This window comes from Ursus maritimus, unplaced genomic scaffold, assembly GCF_017311325.1.
Source record: "Ursus maritimus isolate PB19 unplaced genomic scaffold, ASM1731132v1 scaffold_1, whole genome shotgun sequence".
Classification (NCBI taxonomy): Eukaryota; Metazoa; Chordata; class Mammalia; order Carnivora; family Ursidae; genus Ursus; species Ursus maritimus.
Window position 1 is genome coordinate 67,523,776 of NW_024423343.1, and position 14,141 is coordinate 67,537,916.

Genomic DNA, 14,141 nt, shown 5'->3' on the forward strand with positions numbered 1-14,141 from the left:
CACCAGAGTGGAACATTTGTTGTAAACAATTAACCACATTAACACATCATTATCAGTCAAAGTCTACAGTTCACCTTAGGATTCACTCTTGGTGTTGGACATTCTATGGGACTGGACATATTTATAATGACATGTATCCACCATTATAGTATCATACAGAGTAGTCTTACTGCCCTAAAAATCCTGGCTTATTAGTGTTGAGTTTTAGATGTTCTTTGGATGTTTTAGGTAACAGTTCTTTATTAGATATGTCTTTTGCAAATGTATTCTCCCAGTCTGTGGCTTGTCTTTTCCTTCTCTTATCTTTCACAGAACAGAAAATTTTAATTTTAATGAGGTTCAGCTTTATTTTTTTCTTTCATGAATCGTACCTTTGATGTTGTATCTAAAAAGTAAACTAAAACTAAACCCAAGGTTGTCTGGAGTTTCTCTTATGTTATTTTCTGGGGCTTTTATAGTTTTGCATTTTACATTTAAGAATATGATCCATTTTCAGGTAATTTTTATGAAGGGCATAAAGTCTGTGTCTAGATTCATGTTTTTGCATGTGGATGCCCAGTTGTTTCAGCACCATTTGTTGAAAAGACTATCTTTGCTCCATTGTATTGCTTTTGCTTCTTTGTCAAAGATTAGTTGACTATATCTATGGGGATATATTTCTGGGCTCTCTATTCTGTTCCACTGATCTATTTGTCCATTCTTTTGCCAATACCTCACTGGATTACTGTAGCTTCACAGTAAGTGTTGAAGTCGGGTAGTTTCAGTCCTCCAACTTTGTTCTCCTTCATTATTGTGTTGGCTATTCTGGGTCTTTTGCCTCTCCATACAAACTCTAGAATCAGTTTGTTGATATCCATAAAACAACTTTCTAGGATTTACTTGGGATGTGTTTCATCTATAAATCAAATTAGGAAGGACTGACATCTTGATAATACTGAGTCCTCCTATCAATGATCATGTACTATCTCTCCATTTATTTAGGTTTTTTAATTTGTTTCACTAGAGCTTTGTCATTTTCCTCATATAGATCTTGTGCATATTGTGTTAGATTTATACTTAAGTATTTTTTTTGGTGTGCTAATATAAATGGTATTGTGTCTTTAATTTCAAATTCCACTTGTTCATTGCTGGTATATAGGAAAGTGATTGATGTTTGTATATCAACCTTGTATCCTGAAGCCTTGGTATAATTACTTGTTAGTTCCAGAAATGTTTTGTCAATTCTTCCAGATTTTCTACAAAAACAATCATGTCATTTATAAACAAAGACAGTTTTATTTTTCTTTTTCAATCTGTATACCTTTTATTTGCTTTTCTTGTCTTATGACATTTGCTAGAACTTCCAGTATGATGTTGAAAAGGAGTGGTGGGAGGGCATATCCTTGACTTGTTCCTGATCTCAGTGGGCAAACTTCTAGTTTTTGAACATTCAGTGTGATGTTAGCTGTAGGTTTTTCTGTATTCTTTATCATGTTGAGATAGTTCCCCTCTATTTCTAATTTACCAAAAGTTTTATCATGAATGGGTGTTGGATTTTGTCACATGCTTTTACTGCTTTTATTGATATGATCATGGAATTTATCAACTTTAGTCTGTTGATGGAATGAATGCCTTGTATTAATTGATTTTTGAATGCTGAACCAGTCTTGCATACTTGAAATAAGTCCCACTCGATTGTGGTGTATAATTTTTTTTAACATTGTTGAAGTTGAGTTGCTAATGTTTTATTGAGGATTTTTATATATTTGGTTATGACAGATATTGGTCTGTAGTTTCCTTTTCTTATATCTTTCTTTGGTTTTGGTATTAGGCTAACGCTAGCCTTATAAAATGAGTTAGGGAGTATCCTCTCTGCTTCTATCCTCTGAAAGAGATTGTAGAGAATTGGTATAATTTTTTCCTTAAGTGTTTGGCAGAATTCAACAGTGAATTCATCTGGGCCCGGTGCTTTCTTTTTTTGGAAGATTATTAATTATTGATTTGATTTCTTTAATAGATATAGGCCTATTCAGAGTATCTATTTCCTGTGTGAGTTTTGGAAGACTGTCTCTTTCAAGGAATTAGTCCATTTTATCTAGGTTATCAAATTTGTGAGTTCATAGTATCACTTTATTTTCTTTTTAGTGCCCATGGGATCTTTAGTGATGTCTCCTCTCTCATTTCTGATATTAGCAATCTGTGTACGATCTCTTTTTTACTTTGGTAGCCCGGTTAGAGGCTGTGCTGAGATATTTTAATATAAATTGAAACATCATTATATTCCATTTTAAATATTTCAGATTGTAGCCTTAAATCTAGGTCAATTCAGGAAGTGAAATGAGGTCAGTACTTCAAAGGCTGTAAACTCTCTGAGAATGTTCATCACATCTCAACTAAGTGAAATGCTGTGTATTTTGATACACAGCCACATGACTGGAGGCCATTTGATGTATCTCAAGAGAAGAAACCAACAGTTTTTGCTTATCACTCTCCCTCTAATATTGGATGTTCATGTAAATTTCTGTCCTTTCACAGCTATTTGACAAGAAAGCATGAAAGATAATTCTATTTAACGTCTGCAAATCTACAGTTATAGAGAAGGGAAATAGTAGCTAAAGGTGCATCTGAGAAGTAACATTGTTGCCAGACAGTTAAGAAAGACCTACTCCGGGGCACCTGGGTGGCTCAGTTGTTAAGCGTCTGCCTTCAGCTCCGGGCATGATCCCAGGGTCCTGGGATCGAGCCCTGCATCGGGCTCCCTGCTCCGCTGGGAGCCTGCTTCTTCCTCTCCCACTCCCTCTGCTTGAGTTCCCTCTCTCACTGGCTGTCTCTCTCTCTGTCAAATAAATAAATAAAAATCTTAAAAAAAAAGAAAAGAAAAGAAAGGCCTACTCCTACTCACCAACCCTCTTGGCCTCTAGAGGCAGAAAGATGAAGAAACATTAATCTAGTACACAAAAGGCTCATAATCCATTAGAAACAATAAGGATAAAACAGGCAAATGATAAACTTACATTGGATGCTATTGCTACTGAAGATAATACTTTATCATTAAAATAAGAATTTAGCTCAAAGTGAGAAGGGAAAACAATGATAGCAAGTGTTTAGATTAAAAATCAAGAATGAGATGGGTTGCCAGAAGTTTCTTTATTGAATAGTCATTTATTGAGTGCCTATAACTATACTTATTTGATTCCAAGATGTCAGATAATCTATCAGCTTTTTAAAGGAGAAAAATCTCTATGTTAAATGTGTGTATCACTGCTAAGGGGCATTTCCAGAAATGTAAAAATATGAACATGCTCATTTTATGCCACATGCAAAAGCACTTTGCTAGGACAGCGGGTTCAGATGTGTGCCTACTAGTCATGGACCTAGCATTACAGAGATTAACCTGGTGGAGTTACGCATACATTACACAAATAAGTGCACAAAAGTATAATTATAAACTAATGTTGCAAGAAATCTGGATAAGTTTGTTGAGTGTATATGCAGTAAAAATCTGATTTTAAAAAGTTGAAACACAGGGGTTTCTCTAAAGCTGAGTTTTATCCTTTATTTTTTGACTAGTGAATATTATAAAGTCCATGAGCTATGAGAACTTCCTTTTCATCTTCTTTCTCCCTATATCTCTGAGAAACTTTTCAGTCTCTGCTACGGGTTGTAATCCTGCCTCTCGTTTTTCCAGATGACTCATCCACCATATTGGCACCCTGTCTAAATCTTCAGTCAGGACTAGTTTTATAGAGCCGGGTTTGTACACCTTCATCCCACATTAAGATTTTCATAGCATCTCAAGTTTATTCAAAACTTCTGGTTGAAATCTTTAAGAGTCATGTTAAAGTTACTGTAAAAGTGCACAATTGTCTTTACTTGCCAAACAAGATTGGCCAAGTGATGTCAATTATATTACAACACGTTCCGTTAATCAATATGTATGACTTACTATAGTTATGGTATTATTCTGGGACTGGAGGGACAAAATTATTACATGTTTTCTACCTTAAAGGAGGCTCAAATCTAGTGGAGGAGTAAGAAAAATAATATTCTTCTATGACTATAATGTCAGTCAATAAATAACATTTATCCATAATACTCCTGGGTTATGTGGAGGGCTGGGAGTTGAAAAAAACAACAAAGAAATAGGGGGGAAAAACAAAACCAACCAAACAAACAAAAAATCTTTCTATAAGCCAGTAGTAAAATCACCCCTCCTAATGGCTTTGTAATTGTTGGCTATTATTTAACTCTAGTCTGCTAGTAGATTGGAAACTAGAGTAATAGACCCTGTGCTTCGCTTTGATCCAAAGAATTAACACCACCCCAATCTTTCCTTAGCTAGCGATCTTTGAGAGTTTTAGATTATTACTATATATTGAAGGAACATTCCATCTTACATAAGCAGAATGTTTTATTCTATTTTTGTCATTTCTTAAAATCAAAGCAACCTAGAAAAAGTTATTCCCACAAACTCATTACTTATTGCTAACTTGACATATTCAGCTTGATCATCTGGTGTAATGTATATATTCTTGAAACTAAATTGATTATCTTGACACTTGCTCTTGGCACAATGAAAAGAAAGCTTATAGCTTCAAATATAAGGTCTACATATTACCACATTATAAGGTTAGGATGCCAGAGAAACTAGGAAAGTCTTTTTAAAAAAATCAAAGACATTTTGTTATTTGGTTGGTAAAACTAGGAACCTAAGAAAATCTGAATATAGGAGGCTCAAACATAAAGAATATCTGAACACAGATCCTAAATACGATGCCTTTTTCAATATCTTACACCTAAACAAGATATGTGAAAGCATGGGCATATTAATTTTGCAAAGATTGCAATCTCAGATATACTGCATCCTAGCTATGACATTTTCTAAGAATTTTTCTCATAAAAACTGTGAAAGCATGAGGCCAGCAATATCAGTAGAAAATTTTAGGTGAGCATGAGTATAATGGCACTTACAAACTGATTAGTGTGAAAAGGTCACAGTGGCAAGAACAAGAAAACCACCAAAAGTATCCTATGGAATCCATGAAACAGATAATACTTTCAAGCATGAGTATGAGATTATACAATGCATTAGTTGTTATCGTTAGCAATATTTTTACTTACTTTTTCAAAAGCACATGACTAAAAGTACATTGATAAATATATGTGTTAGAAGCATAGCAAAATATTGGCTTTGCTTCTCCAAAGACCAGGTAACGGCACTACTGATCAGATTCATGAGCACGATATATGAGTGGTATTGGGAACCTGGGAATCCCAGTGTGAAAATCAAAGTGGGGATGGTCCGGTAAAGATATCTGATCACACATTTCCCAGGGAGACTGTCAACCCCCTGACTCTCCTACACCCATTTCAGCACCAAACAATACTAAAATCTCAGCACAGGATGAACCAGTCTTTCCTAATTGTGGTTGAGAAGAGCACTTGGGCAATGGAGCGCAGTGATTAGCACACATTCCTGCTCAGCCTTCAAATGATTAGGTTTTGGATGCGTACACTGTGATAAAGCATAACTTGAAATTAAACTTGTGGGGATCTGTTTTTAGAAAAGAGAAGACAGAAACATTGAGAGAGTCAGGACCCAAGCAACTCGCCTCCTGATTGCCCTGAAAAGCGGGAATCATGAACAAACAAAGCTATTTTTGCTCTCCAATTATCCTCTGAGCATTTGTCTTACTGAACCCCACAATTTGTCTTGATCTCATCACTTTTGGGGAGGTGGCAATCCCACATTTATCTACTCTCTCACTATCATCTCTGGTCTCTCTCTTCCCTCTGCCTCTACGTCCTCATTTCCAAACACACATAGCTCTTTTCTGTCACAAATTACCATTCTCGGGATCTCACTGCCCTCTCCAGCAGGCACTGTTTTTCAGTTTCTTTGACACCAAAATGGCCTATGCATACTTTCTCCATGTCATTACCGCCTACTTCCTTCTTCCTCTTTTGCAAACTGGCTTGTAGTTCTGCCTCCCCGCCCCACACAATACTGTTTCGAAAGTAAATGATGATCTCTCTCTCTCATTCTGTTTGATCTCTGCACCTCCGTTCTCTAACGGTCTCTTGGCACAGCCTCATCCCTTGCCTTCGACAACCTGACATTATCCAAGGTTTTTTTTTCTTTTTCTGACCCTTCTGTCTTATTTTTTCTTCTACATTCAAGCTATGACCATTATCCAGGGCACAGTCTTTGCTTCTCTGATCTTTTTCCTTTTCAAACCCGGAGAGATATTAAATGGTATTCCTCAGTCTGAAGTACGTTAGAAGTGGCCACTGAGGGTTCAAGAGCAACCGGAAGGGTAGACAGGTGGTGCTTCCCACCACTTCAAACGGAATAGTTCTGCTTTTACCTATTTTACTTGTTCTGTGTTGTTTCTTTTGGATAGCTTATTTGTACTCATAAGTGTGCTGAAAATTGCATCAAAATCCTAAAACCTGAATCCAATTTCTTGTTTTACCACTATCTCTAAAACTTTTGCCAATATTTCAAAGCATTAATGCATTTCTTACATCCAGACCTGTGCCATTCCTTCCATCTGGACCTCTCTCCCACCCTATTCCTCAGCACCTTCCTAACTCTTACTGATATTCTGGTCTTCTATGTCACTTCCTGCAGGAAGTCCTCTATGAACCCAAAATCTGGGTAGGGTGTTCTTCTGGTGTGGTACCATTGCGTTCTGTACCAATCTCCTAACACAGCACTTATTTCACTGTGTTGTCTATTTGTGTATATTCCCTATTAAACTGGAAGCTCACTGGGGGCAGAATATTTTTACACCTCTAGCATAGTGTTTGGCATGTAATAAGTTTGAAAAATCCAAGCAGATAAATATATATCCCGCAAGGATATCCAAATTAGGTGACACTGCTCTCTAAAGAGAAATGAAAGGGTTATCCCTCATTCTGATCAAACTGCCCTTGTGGTTTGCCTGCTTCCTGAGTGTCCCTGACACTTCCTTCATCCACTTCTGAGTCCTGTTCACAACACCCTCACTAGTTGCTTTGGGGGAAAGTTATTTTATATTTCCACTCTGATTTTTCTTGTCTGAAACAGAGGTTTACTGTTAAAGATATCTCTGATGACCAGGAAAAATTTAAAGTACTAAAAATCATGCTATTTTCAAAACTGTATATTTAAATCATTCTTAACAGAATTCTAACAATACACAATTTTGGCCTAATTTCAACAGTTCCGGTGTCTTCCACTAGTAAATAAAGGTAATAAACTTTCAAAGGATTTGAAGTAATATCTGCAGTTTATAAGAAGAACATTGGTGGTTAAGTGCCTTGTGAAGAACATATTGCTTCAAATATTTGCTGGACAAAAATGTGTATATATAAATGCAATAAAAAAATCCTAAAATTAAATCAAAGAGAAGCTCAATGTAATGTCCACATATACTCTGCAAACACAGCATTAAAGAAATTTTTCAAACTGCTGGTGTACTAAAACTAGAAAGTGCAGTAGGTATAGTCCCATCTTTAATCCTAAACAGTAATATCACCTTCAACAGGCAAAGCCTGAGTACCTCCATCATAAATGTGGTAAGTTCCGAAAGCAAAATTACATTTAAATTCAGTGAGCTTTGTTTTGTTTTTATAATGAAAACTCAAGTATCAGATGAGTAGCTGATGAGAGGATTTTTAAAATCCTGTTCAACTCTGAGAGTCTGGTCAGGGATTTAGATCATGAATCAATTTAAGTCACTTTATCTGCAGGGTAAGTTTCTCATATTTCTTAAAACAATAGCAATTTTGTAAAGAAAAAAGCCCCACAGCCAACAGGGGAAACGTTACTTACGAGTATTGTGTCAGCAGTTCCAAATCATTATGCATGTTGATTGGATATGCTTCACTGAGTTCAAACAACTTCTCCAGGGCCTCATAAATGAAAATGATGCAAATAAGAGAAGCAAAAGCTTCTTCAGTAAACCGGGTGATATAGCAGACAAGGGAGCTTGCATCGGTGGCCACGAGTATGATACACAGAGTTGCAGTCCAGAGTCCAATACTTGCTCTTAAAGACAGGTATGACAGCCCATATTCTCTAGAAGGAGGAAAAGAACAGTGGGAATAAGGTCACTTAACAGCTTGCTACCATTTTAAATAGATGGAAATAAGTCTAATTTAGGAAGTGAAAGTAAATAAGCTTCACATCCCATGAGTATCTAAATTCAAGACTGTCTAAAGGGAGCATCTAAGGGGACAAAACTAAAAGGAGTTTCTCAGTGTTTAATACAGAATATGATTTTTTATCAATTTTACTTAACATATTACGCAAATCTTTTATTTTTCCTTGATTTCCACAGAGTGACAAAAATGGCAAACTGAATTGAATCAGCCACTTCTACCTCTCCCAGCAGACCCCGAATGTGATGTTGGGAGAAGTATAAATACAGTGGAGAAATAGAAAGGGGCTAAGGGCCAAAAGTATTTAACACTTACTTGCAAAATTTAAACAAAATCTTTTCAAACACCAAAACTGGTCCTGTACTGCCTAATATGGTAAGAGGCTGTCCACCAAAGAGAGAATAGGCTATCCCAGTCATAGATGCTCCAAAGAGAGATTCGATTGCACTCTGTGTAGAGATACAAATAAGTCCATTATCTAAGCTGTACAGGCAACCATTATAACTAGGGAGAAAATGTTTAAAATACATGAGTATATTCTTTCTCCTTTGCTACGAAAAGCCTAGCGACCTTGGGCAGGATGTGGGGTAGAAGGATAAGAAAAGGGATAAGCAGTCAGCAGAATATGAGTGGTTCTCAGTGGGGATATGTCCTCTCCACATTCCTTATCTTACTTTTCTTTTGTCTACTAATGGCTTACTTGTATTTGTAGTAAGGGTCAGGATAGAAGCATGGCCTGAATAAATAGGAAATGGACTGCTGGTGAAGTGAGAACCAGAGCAAAAAGCTAGCCAAACATTGGGGGTCAGGGATGAGACCAGAACCCTGTGTGAGACCTAAGCATTAACTTCTGAGATATTCCATTCCCAGATGACCAGTTCTACTAGACATCCAGAAAACTCATATGAAGTGTACCGGTAAGACCACACATCAAATCTGTCCTCATGATGCAATTCAAAAGCAAATGAACACTTATCTAACCATGAATCTTAAACACTGATCGAGCTTTAAAAATCCAGGAAAAGCATAATACATACTATACGACCTTCAGTTGCTTCTCCCAGCAGTCCTCCAAACGTGATGACAGGAGACATACACGCGCAGTAGAGAAACAGAAAAGATGCTAAGCACTGCAGGCTGAAAGCATCTCTGAAGTCACTCCAGAAGTATGGAGCTTTTCTTTTGATATCTAAAATAAGTCCCCCAAAAATCCTAAGACAGTGGGGAGAGACACAAGAGTGAAATCCAAATATAAAAAAAACCCACACAAATCAAAACCCTCATTTACTTTGTTGCCAGGTCACAGTATACGTTTTCCATCAGCAGAGATGAGACCCATTATCATGATCTACAGAGATGGCTTTGCACCACTAGGTTACTTCAATTCCTAACCAAATATTGTGCCAGCAACCAAAAAACCCCAGGTTCTCTCAAACAAGGTTCAGAGCAGTTTCTTGATCAAAATTCGGATAATGAGATTTCAGGATTACTCTAATCTCTGTGCCATTTCTATATCCATCTCCCCCTCCTAAACTCAGGCCTGCTCCCCTCAGTCACTGGCAGCATTTTCCAATTGTTTACATTTCATTTAGGGTAGCAGGAAGTGAAGATTGGGAGGGTAAACTGGCTTTTGTATTCTCCAATAGTGAACATTACCCTGGAGAGAAGATGTAGTGTTTAACCACAGCTCCAGTTACCTACTTGCTCTGCCAAAATAGTCCTCACCAGGTATTGTTGCAAGCAGGCATCTAAATGGCCTTATGGAGGACAGTAATACCTAGTAAAGACAGATTGCTTCCATAATTGTTTTCATTTTTAGGAAATTAAGAAAGGGACCTTATAATAACCAACCTAGAAAAATGCAATTTTGATCCACTTTTGTCTAAATATATCCCAACATCTATCATTCACAAGACAATAATACCCCTCATTGGTATAAATTCACTTATTCTAAATGTATCCAAAAACCACATTGAAACACTTCAAAGAGGATTTGGGGATGGGGGAGGGGGGAAAATAGCATTAAATTATGAAGTGCTCCCTAAAATTTGAGGACTAAAATGCTTTCAATTTACTAGGAATGAGAGTATTAATGAACAGGCATTCTCATTCTTTGAACATTTTATAATAATGTGTGGATTTAACAGTTGGCTACTAAGAGCTCTTTGTGCTCCAAGGAATAAAGATGTCAAATTAAAATGAATAAGACTCTGGGGAGGTTAAAAAAGCCTATTATGGGGGCGCCTGGGTGGCACAGCAGTTAAGCATCTGCCTTTGGCTCAGGGTGTGATCCCGGCGCTATGGGATCGAGCCCCACATCAGGCTCCTCCGCTATGAGCCTGCTTCTTCCTCTCCCACTCCCCCTGCTTGTGTTCCCTCTCTCGCTGGCTGTCTCTATCTCTGTTGAATAAAAAAAAAATCTTAAAAAAAAAGCCTATTATGTTCCAATATCCTGCCTGTATACTGAATATATTTGGGTTATGCAAAAATATATAATTTTTTATTTATTTTCTAGATAGAAATGTTCACTAGCAATCTAAGAATCGCCTCAAACATTATTGTTCTCTTGAGAAACAAATTCTGGTTTGCCTTGAAAAATGCATATCTTCAGGATAACTGAAAATTTTGACTATCATTTTTAATTGCCCTGATCTGATATAGGCACAATAGTAACATGATAGTAACTATCTTACTAATATGTAAGTGATAGAATCACTGTGTTTTCCTAGTGATTGCTTCCATCAGAGAGATATAGAGTAGGAGAAACTGAGTAGGATGAAATCCAATTAAAAAGAGGACCTTTAAACTCAAAAGAAGCTTACAGTGAACCTGCGAAATTCAAACACACAAAGATCACCTTAGGTTCCCCTACCTGTGTTTGTTAAACACATATATAATTTTATTTGGGGGAGGATCGGTTCTGAATGTGTTAACTTATCAAAGTCACAATTCAAAATAGATTTAATCTACTATTTATTCATTCATTTATAATTTATATCCCACCTAACCCGAAAATATTTTGAGGTGGTTATGAGCTATTATTTAGTAGTTAATATTTATAGGTTTGATAGTACTTCCTATTAAACCATTGTTTTCTAATTAATTACTTAGTAGGGCATACATTAGTCTACATAGCTATTATATTACTGTGTAATAAACGTGCTTTTAGCAGCAAAAATCTAAATCCGGAAGTGGGAGGTCATTGCAGAGAACAGTACAAGAGCAGCCCAGATGTACACCAGCAACTCCAGGAGAGCAGATGAGTAATGGATACTTCAAGTCATGTCAGCAACAGAATCTGTGGAAGAACTCTGGAGAAGCGAAGATACCGGATATTGGTGACCTGGGAGGATTTAGGAAGCAGTAAGGAAAAGTGAACTTCGAAAAAAATCTAAGCTATGTGGCATGTTACACCTGAGAGAGAGAGAAAGAGAGAAAAAAAGAACCACCAAAAATAAAAAGACAGCATTTGAAAATATAAAAGTAAACAGAAGGAGTAACCGCGCTTCCAGTAAAGGGAAAAGGAAAAAATTATTTGAATCATCTCAAATTATGTATGGAGCCTGAGGAAGACGTTCAAGGACATTTCCTCAGAGACACAACATAGATAAAGGGAAAAAACAGAGGAGAATTAAAATGCACAGAGTTGTCAGAAACCGGAAAGTCGGCTTAGAGGACACAGTGAAAGCAGTCCCAGAAATGGCCTTGAGAGGAAGGGAGTACCAATCCTGCAAAGCCTTTGCCATTGCCTTCAATTATAATGGAGCCTGTGTGCACATATTCCCTGAAGACAGACCCTCCCAAGGTTTTCTGCTTTTCTGCTCACACATTGCTTGGAGAGAGACAAGCTGTCAAAAAAACGATAAAGAACCATTTTAAGAAATAAATTGAAGCTTTCATCTCTTCAAAGATGTGTGATTAGAAAAATAAATCATATAGCTCTTTCAAATTACAACCATAAAAATAAAAAATACTATTATATACATCCTACTTGCATGTAATGAGATAGGGTCTATAAGACTGAGTTCTTGGTATTTATTTTTATTTCCATCTTGAACTTGAAGCTTTCAACAGGCTTTTTTAGAAGGGGCAACTGACAGTTTTCTTATTCATTCTAAGAATCTGTGAATGCATTTTATGCACAGCAAAATGAAAGACTAGGTAAGATAAAATGGAATGATGTATCCACTGTTCTGGTTTAATAGTAACAAAAATCATTAGCAAATACTGGGAAATCAAATTAATTGGCATTAAATAGGTATTCAAGTACTAGGTATTCAAACAAATAAATATTCAAATAAATAGGTATTCATTAAGTATTCAAAGTCTAAAAAATATTACATCTCACAACAGCAATTCCTGACACAAAGAACGGTATCTCATTTGGTCTTCAAAGTCCCATACAAGTATTTTTCACTAACCTTCCAGTTCGCTGAAGTTCGGGTCCACTATGTCCTCCGTGGGGCTCTGCTTCCCCATGAGCTGCTGTTCCATTCGGTACAGCAGGAATCTTCCTCTTCTCCTGCAGGAAGTTTTTTGTTTTTGTTTTTTAATTTCAGGTGCTAGTTGCAAATAACAAAAACAAATTTTTTTCCCTTGAGGCAATATGCAGAGTGGCTAAGAACCCAGGCTCTGTTACTTATTTGCTGCATGACCTCTAGCAAGTTATCTAAACGTCCTACAGCTTCTGGTCCCTCCTGCATTTACGAGTAGTAATAACATCTATCAGGGTGATTAAGAAAATTAAATGAAGTGATGGACATTTGTTCATTCTTTCAACTAATCTTTGTTGGGTGCCTCGTGTGCCATGCATTGTTATGGATGCTAGAGAGGCAAAGATGAGCAAGAAAAAGCATTCTTACTGGAGACAAACAACAAACCTCTAACGTTAAGTAGAGATAGAGCTATGAAGACAAATGACGGAAAGGAAGAAGGAAGGGGACAAAGAGAGACGAGGGCTGGGTAGGTTGGAGTAAGGTGTTATATCGTGGCGTTATATGGCTGGCATAGTTCAACTGTTCAACAAACTTAAACTATTACCGTTAGCTATTTTTGAGGGTAGTTCCCTCCTTTATTCTGGCTGATATCTTCCTACCCATTGAATGATTTACAATAAGGTTTTTTTCCGACTCACAGAGATTCAAAAGATTATTACAAAAGGAGACTTCTAGTTGAGCCATTGAAAAATAAGCTGAGGCTTATGTAAGTGCTGCGTATTCACAAGTCTATTCCACCCACTTTTGTCAGAAAATCAGAAAATCCTACCTATCAGTTATCTTAGAGCATGCCAATGTGTTCGAAAGGACTTAAAAGGATCATAAAAAAATTTTAAAGTGGTGCAATTAAAATTTTTACTTTGCCATTCCAAAATAGTTTAATCATTATCAAATGTTCTTATGGACAATGGGACATTTAGGTAAAATGCCACAGGTTTAAAACATGAGAAAAATAGGTTTTGAAATGCACAAAATATAGAAAAGTTCATTGTTTAATGTTTTTACAATTTTCCAAGTATATGAATAGGTACATTGAACTAAAGTTCAAAGATAAAAGAGAGGGTGTCTGTCAACAGACGGTGGAACTGCCTTTACGTATAAATAATTATCTTACGTTGTAAGGGGCTTTAAGAGTGGCCTGAGTACCTTCAACACCCAACAGTCACCCAGGAAACACTTCTTAGTTTCCACAAATCTCAGAAAGCAAGTGATATTATTTAGTCTTCTGGGTAACTATCCCTTACTGGCTATGTTAACTCATTGTCTTACAATGGAAAAAGCTATACATTGATAAGGTAAATGATAAACCATGAAAGATATTAGCCATTTTAAAGCACCTGTTTCATCAAGGAGTGTTCATCTTATAGTAAGAGGGAAAGGTGTGTGAAAAGAGATGTATGAACAGTACCGATGAATATTCCAAGGAAAATACAGGAAATATTTTTTGTTCAGAAACACATGTATTTTGATATTTTAAAACAAACCAATGAGTGATTATATATGTGGCTACTCAAATTA

General features: G+C 36.6%; 1 protein-coding gene across 3 annotated transcripts in view; it reads right to left on the bottom strand.

The window, feature by feature from the left end:
* Positions 1–14,141, bottom strand: part of SLC4A10 (solute carrier family 4 member 10) — a 214,739-nt gene that overhangs the window by 69,079 nt on the left and 131,519 nt on the right. For all 3 annotated transcript variants that reach the window (XM_040644562.1, XM_040644559.1, XM_040644565.1), the window contains 4 exons: positions 12,549–12,649; positions 9,165–9,339; positions 8,443–8,576; positions 7,799–8,044 (listed from right to left, as the gene is read on the bottom strand). In XM_040644562.1, the coding sequence (XP_040500496.1) occupies positions 7,799–8,044; positions 8,443–8,576; positions 9,165–9,339; positions 12,549–12,649 (656 nt within the window). The remainder of the gene's footprint in view (positions 1–7,798; positions 8,045–8,442; positions 8,577–9,164; positions 9,340–12,548; positions 12,650–14,141) is intronic.